The 18,889-nt window shown below is 50.0% G+C and overlaps 6 protein-coding genes across 6 annotated transcripts; 4 read left to right on the forward strand and 2 right to left on the reverse strand.

Moving 5' to 3' along the window:
• Positions 1-1,813: 1,813 nt before the first annotated feature.
• On the forward strand, positions 1,814-5,471 carry FPSE_03645 (uncharacterized protein; the record flags this gene model as incomplete). Its single annotated transcript, XM_009256764.1, has 3 exons — positions 1,814-3,845; positions 4,080-4,702; positions 4,755-5,471. 3 exons carry the CDS (start codon positions 1,814-1,816, stop codon positions 5,469-5,471), a joined length of 3,372 nt encoding a protein of 1,123 aa, XP_009255039.1.
• Positions 5,472-6,559: 1,088 nt separating this feature from the next.
• FPSE_03644 (uncharacterized protein) lies at positions 6,560-7,988 on the forward strand (the record flags this gene model as incomplete). The annotated part of the gene is made up of 2 exons (XM_009256763.1): positions 6,560-6,814; positions 6,870-7,988. 2 exons carry the CDS (start codon positions 6,560-6,562, stop codon positions 7,986-7,988), a joined length of 1,374 nt encoding a protein of 457 aa, XP_009255038.1.
• Positions 7,989-8,281: 293 nt separating this feature from the next.
• FPSE_03643 (uncharacterized protein) lies at positions 8,282-10,116 on the reverse strand (the record flags this gene model as incomplete). The annotated part of the gene is made up of 3 exons (XM_009256762.1): positions 8,282-8,365; positions 8,437-9,456; positions 9,514-10,116. 3 exons carry the CDS (start codon positions 10,114-10,116, stop codon positions 8,282-8,284), a joined length of 1,707 nt encoding a protein of 568 aa, XP_009255037.1.
• A 2,029-nt stretch (positions 10,117-12,145) lies between these two features.
• FPSE_03642 (uncharacterized protein) lies at positions 12,146-13,198 on the forward strand (the record flags this gene model as incomplete). Its single annotated transcript, XM_009256761.1, has 3 exons — positions 12,146-12,268; positions 12,404-12,694; positions 12,830-13,198. The coding sequence occupies 3 exons, from the start codon at positions 12,146-12,148 to the stop codon at positions 13,196-13,198; spliced, it is 783 nt and encodes a 260-aa protein (XP_009255036.1).
• Positions 13,199-13,502: 304 nt separating this feature from the next.
• FPSE_03641 (uncharacterized protein) lies at positions 13,503-15,227 on the reverse strand (the record flags this gene model as incomplete). The annotated part of the gene is made up of 1 exon (XM_009256760.1): positions 13,503-15,227. The coding sequence occupies one exon, from the start codon at positions 15,225-15,227 to the stop codon at positions 13,503-13,505; it is 1,725 nt and encodes a 574-aa protein (XP_009255035.1).
• A 1,298-nt stretch (positions 15,228-16,525) lies between these two features.
• Positions 16,526-18,023, forward strand: FPSE_03640 (uncharacterized protein; the record flags this gene model as incomplete). The annotated part of the gene is made up of 2 exons (XM_009256759.1): positions 16,526-17,485; positions 17,538-18,023. 2 exons carry the CDS (start codon positions 16,526-16,528, stop codon positions 18,021-18,023), a joined length of 1,446 nt encoding a protein of 481 aa, XP_009255034.1.
• Between the last annotated feature and the right edge of the window lie 866 nt (positions 18,024-18,889).

The following is an 18,889-nucleotide window of genomic DNA, read 5'->3' on the forward strand; positions in this document are numbered from 1 at the left end:
GTGAAGGGTGCGATAGTGCCAGTCTCTGTTATTCTCATACCCCTTGTTTAGACAAAACGCGTCTTTTAGTGACGCGATATTTCCTATTTGGGCAACCGTGTAAACAAATGCGTCACTCGTAGCGCGCCTCTGCCCCAGTTTGTTGTTTTCCCGCATCTGAAGATGACGGAGGGTTTTTTTCTTTCTTGAGGGGTGATGGTTATCTTTACGAGGATAAAATTTGCCTCCCACGTAATTACGCGTTGACCCTTTTTATTGCGTAGATAATGATAGTTTGTTGATTAATTTGCCCTTTTGTTTGATTTATTGATATGATATCAAAAGGGTTGTTGTGTATTGACTGAGGGAGGAGGCGTAGATAGTGCCTATGGAGATATATTCAGCGTTTACACGGGCAAAAAGGACTCCCCACTACTACAGATACAGAGTGCCCTACCACTAACAGGCACTGCACTACTGCAGAGGCTTTTTACGGGGGTGTGCACCAAGATCCGCCAACTGCCAGCGTGCGCCAACCTTTTCTTTAACACGCGCCATCCCTAACACAGGCCATGCCCATACCCCAACAAGGACCCTCCCTCTGCACTTTCAGCCATTGTCTCTCGCCCTTCAGGTCCCTCTGGTCCCCTCCCCCTCCTCTCTACCCGCTCTGGAGCTATCCCACACCCTCCTCCTCTATCTCTGGGCCTCGTCGAGTTTAACCAATTCTGCACCAACTTTTAGACAAGTGCATACCAGCCTGACTTGTCCACAACCACTCGTTGTCCTTTCGACCTTGCCATCTGAGTCACAAGACCAGACCTGACCCCCGTTGTGAATATCCACGTTGATGCCCTGGAAAAAGGGTTTCTTCCTTCTTTCTTTTGGTTTCAACTCTACGTAGCCCACCACGAGGGGTCTATTTTGTACTCTACTGAGCAAAAAGCCCACAAAACAAAGACAGAAAAGAAAGGCAGGAAAGACAAGCGAGAAACGATTTGCTTTTTAGTCTGGGTCTTTTACAGCTTCTTTAGTCTGTGTCAGGACCCATCCATACACACACCCTTGCTCAAGCCCGCCAGCGCCATGGTCCCAGTGGTCCCAACTGCCACCCACTACTAGGCACTGGCACTGGTACTTTACTTTACGTCTCTTGAACCCGCCCACCCCCAACCCAAATCTATTCAACTTGCACGAAACACGACACTGCTGCACACTACTACAACTACAACTACTATACTTCTACAACTGCATAGTAGTTCCAACTTTCTATCAACCTCTCTTCTCTATAACCTCAACTTTTTTTTTGTCGACAATCAACTCGTATTTAATTAATTCGCGAAAACGCACGACTCTCATACCCGGCCCGCGATTATATTGCTGCCTTGTCGATTCATCCATCACCATTCGGAACCATATCGATTGCAGCCTGCGCCCAACACGTCTGCCTGCCTATCTCATCCACCTAGCGTCTTGATTTCACAAATCTAGTAGTCGAGTCATGATATGACCTTTGACCTCCGAGTGAGACTGGCATAGCTATTTGCGATTTGTAGGGTATCGCGTCGAGCTGCTTCTCACATTTTCGATTTCGCCGTTTGACGCTGCACCTACCGTTTCGTTTCGTCGCATCCCACTTTCACCACAACAAACGGGACCGTAACTTTTTTTTTAATTCGCCCTACCGCATTGTTCAAAGGATATTTTATTAACCTCGCACCGGTATTCGACAATAATAAGGCCTGATAACGTTCACTGTTTACTTCGCATCGGTCTTGCTCCACTTACCGGCTCGCGACAAACACGAGCGCGCGCAACATTTCGCAACCTCACAATGTCCTTCTCGAACAGTAGTGGTGGCACACTCGCCCTACCATCGCCAACACACGCTCACCATATTGACGTCACATCCGCAGTTCGCACATTACGACGATCCATCTCGCGATCACCTTCAAAGTTCTTGACGCGCTCCAGTCCGCAATCGCTGAGCCCTGAGAGCCCCCACCAAACATCACCTCAATCGCCCTGCCAATCACCTTGCCGTCGATTCGGCGCGACACCTCAAAACCAACACTCTCTGCCCTCTCATACGCGCTCGGCACCGCCCAACAACGGTATACTTCACCCCGCCTTTACGCCTTTTCGCCCCAGCGTCCGGCTTTCCTTGAGGTCCGCAAAGGCCGGAAAGACGTCCCCCTCAAGACAGTTGACAAGAACCCGCACATCGCCGAGGAGTCCCTTGAAGAGGGCTCTCAACACCGCACCCGATAGTGGCAATTCTTTACCCGCCATGCCCGCGCCCTCTGTTATCGACGCTACAGGACAAGAGAACAACGCGCTCGGAGCTACAAGTCCCCTGACTGTGAGTCCCGACAAGCGAAGCAGCCTTCACCTTGAAGCACCTGGATCTTCGCCAACGGCATTTATCAAGTCCCTTGACGGGCACTACGAATTTCAAATGGTTCCCAACAATGGATCGTTGAAGCGCAGCGATGCGACTATGAATCTGGACCAGCCGAGCCAGGAAAGCCCTGTGGCTAAGCGCCGCAGCTTGCATGGAATTTCGGTGCTGGGCCAGAACGAGGACCAAAACGTCTTTGGCTCCAACACGACATTGTCGCAGAGCTTCTTTATTCACGAGGATGCATCTACCGAGTATGAGATTGCGGGCACTACTGGGTCGCCGTTCCGGGACCCCATCCCTTCCCCAACACCCACAAACAGCAATGTACCCAAGAGGTCATCGTCTTTACGGAAGTCGACCCTTCAACAAAGATACGGGGAGCGGGGTTCTTGGGGCAGAAGGTCTGGCGAGCGACAGCTAGCTCAGATGAGCGCCGAATACTCCCCTGTTCGAAGTCGGCCACGTCTCTCTCAGGACCAGTTCACCCCCCCTGCTGTGCCTCAGGAGAGTCCTTTTGCTTCCACGACACCAGCTTCTAAACCGCCTACTTTTATCACCGACGTTGACTACGAGTCCAACCCACTATCTACTACACCCACCTCGCAACCGCCTAGTTTCGCAAGTGCTGATACGGGTTACGAGCCCGCACACGTATCAACTACACCAACTTCGAAGCCTCCTATTTTCGGGGTTGACAAGGGGCATCAGCCCCATCCTTTATCAAAGACCTTGACAACATCATCTTCAGGGAACAGCCTCACTGAGGAGACGCCCATGTATGCTCCTGTTGCCCGGGTCCCAGATCGACAAAGATCTCACATCTTCTCACGCTCCTTGCCCCTCAACGCAACAAGGCCGACCCGTCCAAATGATATGGCCAGGACTATGGCGACGCCCAGCCAGAACCATCTGTGGGTCGGCGCTTTCAACTCTACTGGTTTGATTTCCAAGGTCAACAGAAATCCCGAAGAGGATGCAGACAAGAAGATGGCACCCCCTGATACACCATGCAAGAAGCACTCGAACCCTTTCGCTACTTTCCCTCCACCGGCCGGGAGTGCCATGAAAAAGAGAGTTAATAACCGAAATTCTTTTGGCGGAATTCCCTCCACACCGTTTAGCAATGGCGGCGCCCAAGTCCCCAACTCTAACCCCTTTAGCAGGCCTGGTAAGGGCATGTCTATCTTTCAACGTGGCAGTGCTTCTAGGGGTGCGCGCCGCGGTAGCGTCCTGAGTCTTGATGGCGATGAGCACAATCTTTTTAATGACACGCTTGACTTCTCCACCCCAATGGAAGGCGACGCTCCCCCAACACCGACCAAGAACACCCTTACTCCTAGCCTTAGCAAGGTCAGCGAGCACTCTTTCGAAAGTCCTCAAGAAAACCACAGCCCAACCGCGAATCGCATCATCCACGCCCCTACGCCCATCTTCGGTAACCCAGTTCCTCGAGAAGCAACTTGTAAGTCGGGCTCCGCAGCACCGAACGCTTTAGCAGGATCAATCGACAAAACAAGTCGACCACTCCGAGCTGGGTGTTTGTATTCACCATCATCACACCTCCCTCTGTCTTCGCTTAGCCGCTCCAGGGCTCGGCGAGGTCTACACTCTCCTTCTCCACTCAGCACAGTTTCATTGCGTCATTCCATAAGCTCTCCTACTCAAACATTTACTAAATCGAAACTTTCTGTATCAGCGAGCCCTCTTGATGGACGAAGAACACCGCAGACACCTCGCGAGAGCTTGCTCCCACTCGATACCAGCCGACTGTCAATTTCGCAGGCTGGCGACTCCTTTTCCGACAACATGGCGCCTCCCGTAACTCCAACAGCAGGTCGAGATTTGAGGTCTTCCACCAGCCTCCTTGTTACCCCTGTGAATGTTCGCACCAGCAATGTTGACCTTGACGTGAGCTTATCATCCCGATTCGAAAAGGTTGAGCAGATTGGAAAGGGAGAATTCTCTCTTGTCTACCGCGTCACCCAGGCGGACCAACAACAAATGACATTCGATGACTTCATTGCAACTCCCTCAAAAAGCCCCACCAAGGGAAAGGTATTTGCTGTGAAGAAGAGTAAGCAACCTTTTCAAGGACCTAGGGATCGGGAAACCAAGCTTCGAGAGGCGGAGATCCTCAAGGCTTTGAGCCACTCCGAGCATGTGGTACAGTACTTTGACAACTGGGAGCACAACTATCATCTGTACATCCAAACTGAGTACTGTGAGGAGGGCACCCTCGACAAGTTCTTGGGTAATGTCGGACGAGGAGGTCGATTGGATGACTTCCGCATCTTCAAGATCCTTCAGGACCTTTGCCTGGTAAGCTACTTTGATTCAGGTAACACTGTGTACAAAGCTAATTGAATTATAGGGTCTTAAGGACATCCACGACGCTGGCTTTATGCACTTGGATCTGAAACCGGCAAACATCCTTGTCACCTTTGAGGGCGTTCTCAAGATCGCTGACTTTGGTTTGGCTCAATCATGCTCATCTGCTGAGGGCGTTGACGTTGAGGGTGATCGTGAGTACATGGCTCCCGAGATGCTCAAGGGCAAGTCATGCCAATCTGCCGACGTCTTCTCTCTGGGCCTCATCATCCTTGAGACCGCAGCAAATGTTGTCCTCCCTGACAACGGACCTACCTGGATTGCTCTGCGTTCCGGTGATCTCTCCGAGGTGCCCAGCTTGACCTGGAACCCTTCAATTGAGGTTCAGCGAGACGCGACCGGTAACCCTACCGAGGGGGTGCTCAGTGACGGCTTCGCTAGTGGCAAGACGCACGACCCGAGCAACTTGTTTGGCTCCTACAAGCGATCGGAACTGCAACAGCCTCCCGACTTTATGGTCAATGCCATGCACATCAGCTCGCTTGATTCTATTGTGCGATGGATGACAGCACAGGAGCCCAGCGAACGACCAACTGTGCACCAAGTCCTCCAACTAGAGGGTATGCAGTGGGTCAGCCACCAGCGCGCCGCACCAGCCACTGTCTATGAAGGAAACTGGGGACCAGCCGATATGTTCCCTATCTCCGAAATATCCATTGCAGAGGGAGGCGACAGCGACACAGAGATGACGGATGTCTGAGGAGGATATACCCACTGCATGTGACTCTGGATACCACTGGAGTTCTGCAAACAAGGAACTTTTTGTTACACAATTATGCGCATTTGATGTTATCCACATCAAATGCTACTACGACACGATACGAATACCATGAGGAATGGATGTCGTTAGCGGGAGTTGTTTACCTGGCGTTTTTATTGAGTCGGCTATACAACATTCGAACCAGGAGCCTGTCGTTTTCTGAGCGCAACACGACACCATCCTGAACCCACACTCTTTTCATCTACCAATTTTTCATTTGTCCGCCACTGAGAGCGAGAACGCATAGTTGCTCCTCTCATCAAAGTGGCCTGAATATTTTGCCGTCTTCAAAGCGAGACCGCGTGTACGAAATACCCCGGAAGGAACTAGACCATGCTATGATTACAGCGCATATTTGGGCGGGAGTAATAATTAAAAGTTTCGACAAATCTCTGCAGGTTTTCAGCAGAGAAAGGGGAAACACAGCACCGAACAAAGCAAAGCATGTGGAAGAGCCAAAAGAGACGATTTGTCTCAGCGAACGCATTGTACCAGGCAGGTTATTGCCAAGATTTGCTGCATTGGAAGGGGGGGAGGAACGGAATATTGTAAATTATAGTAATGGCTCTCTGTGAGCACGCATAGGAGGTGAAGGATACCTCAAAGGCCCAGCTGTCGAGGCAGGGACTGCATGGATTGAAAGGGCTACTGGATGAAGGAGGCCGATCTGATAGTTGTTGACGATTCTGACGACGAAATGGCATGAATATGATATGATCAATTCACAACAAAAGTGCTGCTGTGGAACGTGATATATGCAATCTGGTTTTGTAAGCTGATAACATTGTAACGTCGTATCAGTCTATCTACTGCATACTGCTTCTCCATTTACATATCTGATAGGCAAAGTTGGGAGGAGAGATACACGTAATCTGGACAGCGCCCTCCGATTACCGCCGTCCAAGGCGGGGTTATGTGCCGTTGGGTTGACTTATATCAACCAGTCTTGGAACGCAGGTAAAGTGACAGGCTACAACTCCTTAACACATTTTTATCCTCAATAAGAATTACTTACTCAAACAGCAATAATGATGATCCCCCAGGCTTTCCAAGGTCAGGCTGAGCTGCCCAGCGTCGACAGCACAAACTCGTACTGGCACAAAGAACCCTCGAAGAAGCTCTTGGGTCATCGCAGTACGGCAGACTTACCCTCGACGGCCAAAGTCGTGGTTGTAGGAAGCGGTATCACTGGTACTTTCGCCGCGAGAGAGCTCGTCAAAGAAGGGTGTAAGAATGTCGTACTCCTTGAAGCAAGAGAAGCATGCTGGGGAGCTACGGGAAGGGTGAGTCTCATCTGACAATGGCGCACGCTGCAAGATTACTGAACCAATCTATCAGAACGGTGGTCATTGTCAGCCTCTCCTCTATGCTACCAAAGAACCAGTAGCTCAGTTCGAGATGGATACATTCCACTTTCTGAAGGACCTTGTTGCTGAGCACAACATTCCCTGTGACTGGGAGACAGTCGGAGGCGTGCACCGTATACCAGAACAAGTCCTCGAGATTGTGGCTAAGCATCTGGAAAAATTGAGAGCCTCCAACCCCGATTTGGTCCACAACATCAAGATAGTGACAGACAAGGAGGAGCTCAAGAAGCTACGTGTCGCAGATGCGTATGCTGCAATGTATCAGCCGAACGCAGCCAAGCTATGGCCATACAAGCTTGTCAGCTGGGTTCTTGAGCAACTTCTCGAAGCGAATGACTCTAGTGTCTTCAATCTTCAAACAAAGACGCCCGTGGAGCGCATCCAGCGCACAGGCGACTCTTGGATTCTGCACACACCTCGTGGCCAGATAGAAGCCAAGAATGTTATCCTAGCAACCAACGCTTACACTTCACACCTCCTCCCTAAGCTGACTGGCCTCATCGTCCCTGTTCGTGGACAGGTTGCTGCTCTCACCCCCTCAAGCGGAAGCTCACCACTTGAACATAGCCACGTTTGGTGGACGCCGACGGGAGGAGACGACTATCTTGTCCAGCGACCTTCGGGTGAACTTATCACTGGCGGTGAGAGGCTAGGCTCATCTGATAGTCAAGCAGGCCTCTCTCGTGATGACGCGATCGATCCAGTCATCGCTGAACGCTTGCGTGCTTCGCTCCATGCCGCTGTCAAGCTTAAGACACCAGAAGAGGTGGAGGACGCTACCCTTGAAGCTACATATGAGTGGACTGGCATCATGGGGTATTCGAGAGATGGTTATCCTTGGGTTGGCAAGCTACCCGCAGCTTTAGGCGGTGAAGATAGTGGCATTTATGTTAGCGCTGGATATACCGGCCATGGCATGCCAGTAGCGGCGCGATGTGGAATCGCTGTTGCCCAGGAGATACTAGGAATTAGTGGTGGTGTGAATTTGCCAGCGCAGTATCGAATTGATGGAGGGAGAGTCGACAGGGCCCAAAGCATGAAGATTCCCTCGACGCTGCTGGACGAGGTTATGATGATGATTGGTGATTGAACTTGGCATATTAATCTAGTTTAAGAAATAGTTATGAATGTGGTAATGGGATTTATAAAATACTGCAAGCCGCGCAAGAACATATCTTTTTCAATATGAACGTATATCATCGTTGGCAAATTTGTTATTGTATGTAAATTCCCTTCCAACTTCGTAGCAAATTACATTGAGAAAATCACACAAGGCGACCTGCTCTTCATCGAACTACCGTAGATCATAAAGTTCTCAGGCGTAGTGAATTTGAAAATCGTGATCGATAAAGATTAGCATGCGCACCCATCGCCGCCGCTGTCCTATAGCTTGGCGCGCACCTCAAGGCCGTTGCTAACTTCGCGCTTTGCTCTCTCACGAAGTACTTTTCTCAGAATCTTGCCTGACTATTGGGTACAGTATGTAAGCTTCAAAGATACTTTGTCTTGGAACCAAAGAGGGGACCGAAATAACTTACAGGAACTTTGGGGATGGAATCAACAAAGACCACGCCGCCTATAAGTTGCTTGTACTTGACAACACGGCTCGCTAACCAGTCTGCAATATCCTGCTTGGATGTATTCTCTCCGTTCGGCGTTTTGACGATGTAGGCGCGTGGAAATTCTTCACCGTCGATAACAACCCCTACAACAGCGGCATCGGCAACATCTTCTCTTTCAAGAAGGAGGGACTCGAGTTCAGCGGGAGCAACTTGCATGCCCTTGACTTTGATGAGTTCTTTGACACGATCCACAATGTGGAAAAGAGTTCCCTTTGCATATTCCTCCACATAAGCGACGTCTCCAGTGCGAAGCCATTGAGTGCCATCAGAGTCGACAACAAAGGCCTCTTGTGTCGCAGCAGGATTACGCCAGTAACCGCGGGTCACGGTGGGACCCGTAATCCATAACTCTCCAGGAGTGTTGGCAGTGTTGATTTCCTCGCCAGTTTCGATGTCGACCAGTCTAGCTTGAGAATCCGGCGTCAGTTCGCCGGCCGCAGAGCTCGGGGCCTTATTAGGGTCCCAAGACAGTGCAGTACAAGTCGCTTCGGTCATTCCCCAACCCTGCCGAACGACGGCTTCACCCAAGGGTATCATACCCGCTATCTCACGTTGTGTATCTCTCGCCAATGGTGCAGCACCAGACGCAATCATGTCGATGCTACTGAGGTCCGCACTGCGTGCGAGTGGGTGTTTTGAGATGAGAACCAGGATAGGCGGAACAGCTAGAAGTTTTGTAATTCTGAAAGTCTGGATATGGGTGAGGATTTTGGGGAACTCAAAAGAAGGCATGATGTAGACAGGAACTCGCTCATATGGAAAGCTGGTGATGAAGTAGCCTTGACTAAAGGCATGATACATTGGGAGGAAACATAGAGCAGCGGCACGATCTCGTCGAGCCTCAAATTCTGGATGGAGCTGGTGGAAGAGTGTAACGCCACGACTATTGGCGACATGGTTGTAGTGTGAGATCTCCACGCCTTTGGGTATTCCAGTCTATGGTCAAGTTAGACAAGTTTCTGATTTAAAGTCGGATGGTGAGATGCAACGTACAGTACCTGAGCTGTAATTGATACTGCAGATTGAATTCTTGGAGTCTTCTGGCTCAGTCCATTCAAAAGTCTCACCCCTTGACTTGGCTGCGATGAGTTCTGTCCAATGCCTGATTCCTTTAGGGGGTTGGATCTCGATAGAAGTATCTGGCCATGTTGAATCCAACACAAATACTTGAGACGGTGTCATGCCAACTTGGGAGGATGCGTCCAAAGCCACCCCTAAAGCACTGTGGTCAGAAATAATGAACGTTGCCTGGCTATCCTTCAATTGATGAACCAGTTCGCGAGCAACATAGCCAGGATTCGCTCCAGTGAATATGCCTCCGGCCATCCAGATACCCATCACAATAGTTGGGAAGAAGATACTGTTGTGGGCAAAGAGAAGCACACGATCCCCTGGCTTGAGGCCATTGTCAGTTAGACCAACAGCTATACGCTTCGCAAATAACCGGGCTTGGCTGTAAGTGAAGTAGCGATCTTGAGGATGATCAGCATCGATGAAGGCTTTTTTGTCTGGCAATGGACCTGAAGATGAGCCAAAGATCCATTGTTGTATCGAGCAGTTGGGAACTTGAACAGAGAAACGCGATTCAATTGGCATGTTGTAATCGCTTGGCAACTTGGCCAAAAGTCAAATCAAATAGCGAGTGTTGTAGAGATATGCAGCTGTTGAAGGGAGAGAATAAGCCCCGTGGAAAAGAATCGAGTAAGTTTTTTTCCTTTGTTAGGAAAGAAGTCGAGACCAACTCAAAGGAGTCGTGATTGCCTATTAAGCCAAGCCAAGCTGAAAACCCCATGAAGGAGGTGCGCCATCCACCTACCTCCTTCCGAGGTTCATTTAAAGATCTGAGCACTTCTTCAAGTGGCTGTCTTGTAAGGAGCTAATAAGATAAATGGGCTGAGGTTTGATGCTAGCTTGGTAGTTTCAAGGTGATGACAAGGATCTGTCAAGATTCAATGTTTGAGATGAGCGAGTCGAATGCTTTTAACTCACGATGAAGGAAGGATAACACTAATTCGATTTATTAGTGATGACTATGGCTAGATTGTCAATAAAATGGGCTTGATATTACCTAGGTATATATAAGTGACCAGTCTGTACTCCAAGTTTCAGCCTGTTATTAAAATACTTCACGCTTGACTAAATTTAGGTCCTCATTTTAGTAAACGGACAACTCAGTAATCACAACACCGGCTTCCTACCTATTCAGCTTCGTCTCCACCATGGAACGAATACTACCAGCATAGCTGTTCGTTGATCGTATGCGCCCGATCCCGTCAAGCATCAAACACAGAGCAACTCGTTGGCCGTCCCGTGTTGTGAGCATATAGAACCACGACATGACCAGCTGTGGAACTTGGGCGCCCAATCCATTGTCCATGTCTCAGAGCAGGAGACAATCTTCTAGCCGAACTATGCAATTGTGCATCCCGAGATATAAAGCGGGAAGTTCTGTTCCCATGCGCCGCCATAGGGTTGGTTACCTTGACTCGGGTTCGTATCTTGCCGCGTTGAAGCCCTTTAAGCTTGTATTGACCACGTACGCCGTCGTCTAGCTCTGGGCACGTGAGGAAGCGAGTGTCGAACAACACTTGGGGCAGCATCCGTACTGCATTGTCGGTTGTCCTACGTGAAGGATCATGTACAAAGATGATTTGAGTAATAGTTAGCTTCTGCGTAGGTTTCTCGACGAGTAGATATCGAGAAGATCGACGTGTTGGATCCCGTTTGTGTTATCGAAACGAGCGCTTCTAATTGGTTTCCTGCTACGAGTGTTTGCCAATATCTATCTCTGACATGCATGCTGATCACCCAGCCGCCATCGTCTTGCTGTAAGTTGAACCCGGCTGGCTTAGTACGCTAGGCTATTGAAACTACATAGCGAGCCACAACATCACTGGTAATCAGGTGTACCAAGAGGTAAGAGAGATCGTGCACAAGGACAAGGTAATATGCAGTGGCACTGACTTGGCGAACTTGGTCCCATAGCGTGTTTGTTTTGTTGTTAGTGCAAGAGACGGCATGCTATGTGTCGAGAAAGCATACGTTCGTTTAATGAGGATGACTGCAGAGCTTTTGTTACTCAAATCCATCCATGTCGATGGCGCTTGGCTAGTACAAGGCGATTCAATGGTAAGCAATCTGATATGCCCAAGACTGGTAACAATAGTGCATCCTGATGGTAGTCAGGGTTGAATGACTGATGGGTCTATGGAAGCTGGCATTCGTCCTTCATATTCGCAATTCTCTGCAATCCAAGTTAAGAGCTCTTAGAGAATGACCGAGATAATTGTTTCTTGACAGGAAATATATCTCAATAACTTAATTTAATATAAGAGAATAAGAGGAACAAGCTCACTCCTCCACATTCAAGTCGATACGTATCTTCCCTAGCTTCACTTTGGCCCCCCCACCCCCGACCGGTTAAACCTAGGGTCAGCTACACCAATCATCAATCTTGATTTTGCAAGCAGCTCCAAGTCGAATTGTAATGCTCGCTACGACGGCGACATTTTGACAAGATCCGGAACCGACGACCTCACGATCGCCTCACAAGTCCTCCCAACCCCGCGACGACGCCCACCTCGCTCGCTCTCACAACAACCACAAAAAAAACACAAATCACACAATGGCGAGCAGGTTCACTCCTCTCATCCGCTCCGTCATCCGGCCGGCGTGCCGGGTTGCCCGCCCTCAGTCTCGCGCCGCCTTCTCCCTCACAGCCAGCCGACGAAGCGACTCTCTCATGGTGGTAAGTAGCTCCAATTGGCGCTGCCAATTGCGCCCACTGGGGAAAATATGAGCTCTCGCTTCTTCCCGGGGCGCAATTGCTTCACATTCAAAGATGACGAGAAGCACACCCGGTCTGACATATGGCGTGTGACAGCATCGAAACACCGAGGACAACAACCCCGACATCCCCTTCAAGTTCAACGCAGAGAACCAAAAAGTCATGGCCGAGATCCTTAAGCGATACCCTCCCCAGTACAAGAAGGCTGCTGTCATGCCTCTGCTCGACCTCGGCCAGCGCCAGCACGGCTTCACCAGCATTAGCGTCATGAACGAGGTCGCTCGTCTTCTTGAGATGCCTCCCATGCGAGTGTACGAGGTCGCTTCTTTCTACACCATGTACAACCGAACCCCCGTGGGCAAGTACTTTGTCCAGATCTGCACTACGGTATGTTTTATTTCGAACCCGGACATATCTTCTTTGGCGACAATTGCTCGATTGGATTGTGGCAACGTTGTATAGACGTCATTGAAGATTGTCACAGACCAAAAATACAGTTTGAGCTAACAACGGCATAAACAGACCCCTTGCCAACTTGGAGGCTGCGGCTCTGATGTTATCGTCAAGGCCATCAAGGAGGAGCTCGGCATTGAGCAGGGCCAGACCACCGCTGACGGTCTCTTCACCATCCTCGAGGTCGAATGCCTCGGTGCCTGCGTCAACGCCCCCATGATTCAGATCAACGACGACTACTACGAGGACCTCACCCCCGCCTCCGTCAAGGACCTTCTCAAGTCTCTCCGATCCAAGGCTACTGCTACTGATCCTTCCACCGTCAATGTTCCCAAGCCTGGTCCCCTTAGCGGCCGAAAAGACTGCGAGAACAGTGCTGGCCTGACAAACCTTACCTCGGAGCCCTGGGGAACCGAGACCACAAGGAAGGATCTGTAGAATTACAACGTTATTATCTCTCTTTTTTAGTTTTAAAGGCAAGAAATGCTTTGGAGTGAACGAGGCAAAAAGTGATGGGTGGGAAGAAGCCACAATTGTACATAACACCATGTCAAATGCTATATCTGGTATAGAAATGTATGGTTCTCGTTAACGGTAATATCCATGCTACGCGAGGTATCGGTTCTGCACAAGGGTTTCGTTTTCTTTTTCATTCGTCCATTTGTGGTGATCGCCAAAAACATGTTGCGCCAAAAAAAAAAAAGCACTATATCCAAGCCAGAAATCTCCTCAATTCTTTCGCCTAGGCGTCGCCTACTCGCAAAATCCAGCCATCGCCAAGTCTTTCGTTGTCCTCGCCCAGGCCACCCCAAATCAAAATGCCGCTCTCCTCAAGCTCACCCATGGGTGCACTGGCAAGCCAGCCTCTTGGCTCGGGCATGTCTTCACTGTTATCATCATCATATGGTACCAGGTCAAGCTCAGTCCATTTGCCCTCCCCTGTCTTGCGACCGACAGCTTGCCACATGGCGGCAGTAACGCTGGCAGCAGTCATGCCTAGAGGGGGGACCTGGTACACCCAAACATTACTCAGGAACTTTCCTGCACTCTCATGGCCCTCTGGGCTTGGGTCACGCTCGCCCATGGTCAGAACGAGATATTCATATCCAGCACCTGAGGTGACAGCTTCCAGAGATGCGACGCTTCGAGGCTCGGGCCAGACCTGATTCGGCTCGGCGTGGATCTCAGTGGAATCCGTCTTGGGATCACTTGCGAGGACAGTTTGCCAGCCGCCACGGGCGCGAACTGCGATCTCACCCTTGGTGCCCTGGTCGTCAAAACTCTCAACTTCCAGGTGTAGGAAGTCAAGCTGTCCTCCAATCTCGTTCTGGCCATCGAAGCCACCAAAGCGGAATAGTCGGGTCTTGCTTACGCAGATGGCGCTGCCACCCCGAGCAGGTCCAGGAGCAGCGGGAAGCTCAGTCCAAGTTCGGTCATGAACGTTGAAAGCCCAAGTATCATTGGTTCGTTCGCCACTTGCGAGACATCCTGCATGAATGAAGAAAGTGCCGTAGCCGTCCGACTCTTCATCTCTGGCCTCTTCAGCTACATTGCCAACGATAGGAGCCTGAGGGATGCCTGTCTTTGAGGTATCACCCAGAGCCCATTGTCCCCAAGTCTCAGCCTGCTTAGGTCGTATAGGGGCAAAATCTCGGGGTCGCTCGATAGAAGTGGCTGTATGGAAGCTTCGGGCGGCGGGCTGAGGTACAATGTTACCACCTGGGATAGCTGGCGCAGGGTCCAGGTATGTCCATGTATTGGAGCGGGTATCAAAGATCCAAACGCGACCGGCCTCGTCAAGAGGCTTCATATCAGGACCTCCTCGGCCACCGAATAAGAAGATGCGAGTACCAATAACAGCGGTGGCATGGCCGACTCGTGGGGATGGAACATTGCCCAATTCCGGTTGCTCCGGGCCAGCGGGTTCCTTGCCCTTGGACTTGCTCTCGACTGGCTCCTCTTCCTCTTCCTCTTCATCTTCATCTTCGTCCGAAGACTCAGAGTCTTCTTCGAGTGAGACCTCATCCAGCTTTTTCTCAATGTCCTCTTCGTCAGACTTTGCGACAGGTTCGGCGGGTTCTTTGGCTTTTGGCTGAGCGGGTGGCTGAGTCTCCACCTTCTTCGGCTGCTCATCTGGTTTGGCGGGAACTGCTTTGATCTTGAAATAATCGGCACCTGCACTGGACCAGGGGAGTGTCACGACATGCATATCATTGTCGACGGGCTCTCGCGGTCGGATCTCTCCGCCAAAAATGTAAGCGGTACCGTGAACGATGTTGAGAGAGTGAGAAGAGCGAGGAACGTCGGGAGCATCAATGCGCTCCCATGTTCCTTTGATGGAATCCTTCTTCTTCTGAGGAGAAGGCGCCGAGGGGATGGTAGGTACGGTAGGCATAGTAGGGAGGTTTTGCTGGACATTGTGGAAGAGGTCGGTGGTACGACGCTTTAGAAGAGAGAAGGATTCCATGATGGTGGTTCTGGGCCAAAGGGCCTAGGTAGATAGGATACAGACAAAGTTTTGTTGTTGAAGTTATTGATCTACAATGCGACAGAGCTGAATGATTGTGATGATGCAGGAAGAGAGAACGGAGAAGTCTGGTCAGCGGCGGGGGAGCTGACATACGAGGTGAGATGATGTTAGGTTGCGAACAACCATGACGCCCAGGGATGACGTAGGCAAGTATGAGTCTGTTTACAAGGGTCTTTTTGATTAATTATAGAATCGGGGGATTCTGAAAGACATGGTCAACTGTCTGTAAGGTCCATCCTGGCATGGCCTTGACGGTTGATTTATCGCAATTTTCTCATGCCAATTCGTCTGGTGTACTTTATTGATTAATGCATGTGATTCTGAGCTTCATCTGCATCCGGCAGTGGAGGCTGGGCATGAGTTGGTGGTGGCATTGAGACAAGCGCTGAAGAGGGGACCTGCGGGGTAAGTTCCAACGCATAGCTCAGCGGTTTTAGCGGCCCGGGCGGGTTGGAATTGAAGCTGGAGAGCTTGGGCGGGCGGGCAAGCTTCAAATCCACAATGAGGACTTAGGGGTCTACGCCGTTAGATCTGCAGTTATTCTGATGCGATTGGTTCCTATAACATATTTCCTCGCAACACAAAACCTTCGACCTTACATATCGCGGATATCAACACTTGCGGTAGAATGCAAATGCAGTGCTTTTGTAACACACCCTATTGCGGCTTGGTACAGTGGCAGTGAACACGAAGCTGACATTCGGGCGGCTGTGCAAGTTAGCGCTTCAGCTCTGTCTTACAGACTTACAGTGCGGTGCGTTTGCAATTTGTAGCTTACACAAAAACAATCGAACTGAAAGCTATTTCCATCTCGGCAGTGCGGAAAACAACATATAAAATAATTCGACAAGATACTCGGCGTATTATAATCCAATTGTTAACTCGACTTCCCAAGTCGGCAGATGATGTGATGTCTCAATTCCAGAAGCAAGGGTCTGTCTCAAACTGCACTCGGGCGGTCGTGGTTGGCCAAACCGTTTCCAGGCTCTCAGAAGTTGGGAAGGAGCAGCTGAGGCGGCGTCAATCTGGTTCGCCATTGCAATTCCAAAATAAACGTCTTTAGCCTCAGCTTGTCGTGTTCATGATCATGTCTTGATGCTATAACGCCTTCAAGTTAGAAACGCCTTGAAATTATATGTACAGTACACATACCACCGCTTCTATTTAGCCTCACAGCCTCCATTTTATACGCCGAGCCGCTAGCCTGCCTCCTGCGACGCGAACGCTCTGCACCCATGGATGAGATATACCACAAGATCGCCGAGTTCAATCCTCGTCGTCTTAAACATTCCCACGACATCCTCTCCTTTAAGTGCAGCGAGCTCTGGTGTAATGATGCCACTGGAATCGTCGATTACCATGAAGGAATCGTCACTATACCTGATGTCGCGTCATGGCTGGCCACAGAGACGAGAAAAGTACCAACTGGTTCAGAGTCGCTAATTCTTCGCTTTGTCTGGCCCAAGTTCATTCTTGACGATAATCGCGTTGAGCTACCTGAAGATACCAAGGACCAAATACTGGAAAAGTTCGGTCTTGGCCTCGCATACAGCTACTTCTCGAGTTGCGTCGCTGGTGTCGCTGCGTTTCCTGGAGTCGTCAAACCTGAGGCCACCCAGCGAGCTTACAGTTTCTGTTACGCGCCCAAGCTCGCATCTATATGGTCATGTACCTGCTTTAAACCACCAGCTTCACGCCCTAGCGTCACTTATGGTATGATCCTAGCTGGCGACAAAGAGCAGGAAAGCTTGAAGACGCTTCTCAAGAGCAGGAGCAAATGGCAGCTCAACACTGCAAGCCATGCACTGTTCCCTGCGTTCCTGTTTGCGTTTATGTTTCACAGAGAAATCGAGATAACGCAGAACAATATGAAGCCGGGCATTCAGCAGATCGAGGCACGGACAGGATATTCTGATTTCAAGACAAAGCGAAAACACATCGCAGCCGGCGAGTTGGGCACTCTCAGTGCACAGATGAGTGGATTTGCAGTCCGCTTGGCGAGTACAGAACGGAAAGATAGGACAGTGCAGAAACTGCTCGGATTTGCTCAGGAACAACTGCGTTTGGGAGACAGTGCAACACCTGTGGCAGATGAACTTATGGAGCACCACATCGGGGTTCTCCAGAGACGGCTCGATATGCAGGCTATGGACCGAGAATACACGTTGAAGCGAGTCCAAATCCAAATTGATGTGGTATGTTGGTCATGAGAGTCGGAAGAATAACAAGCTAACGGAGTACGATCAGCTGAACAACTTGATATCGGAAAACTACAGCCTATCCAACTCAATCATCTCAATATCTACTCTTCGTGATGCTGCTTCCATGAAGACGTTGGCTTTTGTTACCATGTTCTTCTTACCAGGCAGTTTTATCTCTGCGCTTTTCTCTACTAACCTGTTCGACTGGGACAATACCAAGGGACACGGCATTGGGGTTCCGGCTACGCCACAGTTCCGGTTATACTGGGCTATTACGATCCCGTTAACACTTGTCACGTTTATTCTTTATTTCATATGGGCCGAGTTTTCCAGCTTTGATCGTAGCCAAAGGAGGGAGCGGAAGAGATGGGGGTTTCCCAGGACTGATAGCATGGAAGCCGAAGAGCAGACAAGGTCTGCGTTGCAAGTGTTGAAAGATCAGCGAGAGCGCATGAACGAGGCGTATGCCATGGTCAAGAAAAGACAGTTTGTTTTTGGACGAGGCGAGAAAGACGAACAGATGGAAAGATAATGTGGCATTTGTTTAGTTAGCCTGGTAATGAAGAGGGAATGTGTTTTTGGAGTTGGCTGATTGGTCGATTATTTGTAAATGAATCCGGGGACAGCATGGTGTTAAAGATGGTCTAGGTCTAATTCTAATTCATGGGTATTGCTCTAGCACTACGGCATTGTTGAAAGAATAGGGTAAATCTGGAACATGACACACACGGAAAACAGGGAATTGTGCATGTTGATCCAAGAGTCGAGAATTGGCGGGGCGATATTTCTGCACAATTGAATCGAGATCTACTATAAGCGCATGCCAATCCCTGCAAATGCTCGCCTTGGATAGGTCATAGGCACTGTCTAGACTTTTATGACCTGACCGGTCGAGTTGTTTGCTTGGGCGTCCTTGTACCAATTTCTCGGGTCAGCCGAATGGAGATTGGGATGGCAATTCGAATCTCGATCTTTGTGATATCACTTTCCCTCAGTCTCAGTCTCAGTCTCAGTTCCACTTGCACACGTTGAACTTGCCCAATGGCTGCCACGGCGGGGGATAACCTCCGCAGTGAACAAACAGCCAGCAAAACAACAGCCCGCATACCTGTAAGTTAGGTGTAGCAGGTACTCGGGCTGTCTGCATCTATTGAAGGTCTAGGCCTGGCTCTCTTTCTATCTCTCTATCTGTTCACCTACAGGCGTACACAAAAGAGACAACATCTCCTCTCGTCTTCCCCTCATTCCTACAGTCTTCCTGCCGTCCTCTTTAATTTTACACTTTCATGTATCATTATCCGCACCCGTTATTTTGAGGCGCTGGGACGACATTGGGAGCTTCACTGGATGCAGACCGTTACGTTAACGATCGCCGATCGACGTCAGGATTATTTGACA

This window comes from Fusarium pseudograminearum, chromosome 1, assembly GCF_000303195.2.
Source record: "Fusarium pseudograminearum CS3096 chromosome 1, whole genome shotgun sequence".
NCBI lineage: Eukaryota > Fungi > Ascomycota > Sordariomycetes > Hypocreales > Nectriaceae > Fusarium > Fusarium pseudograminearum.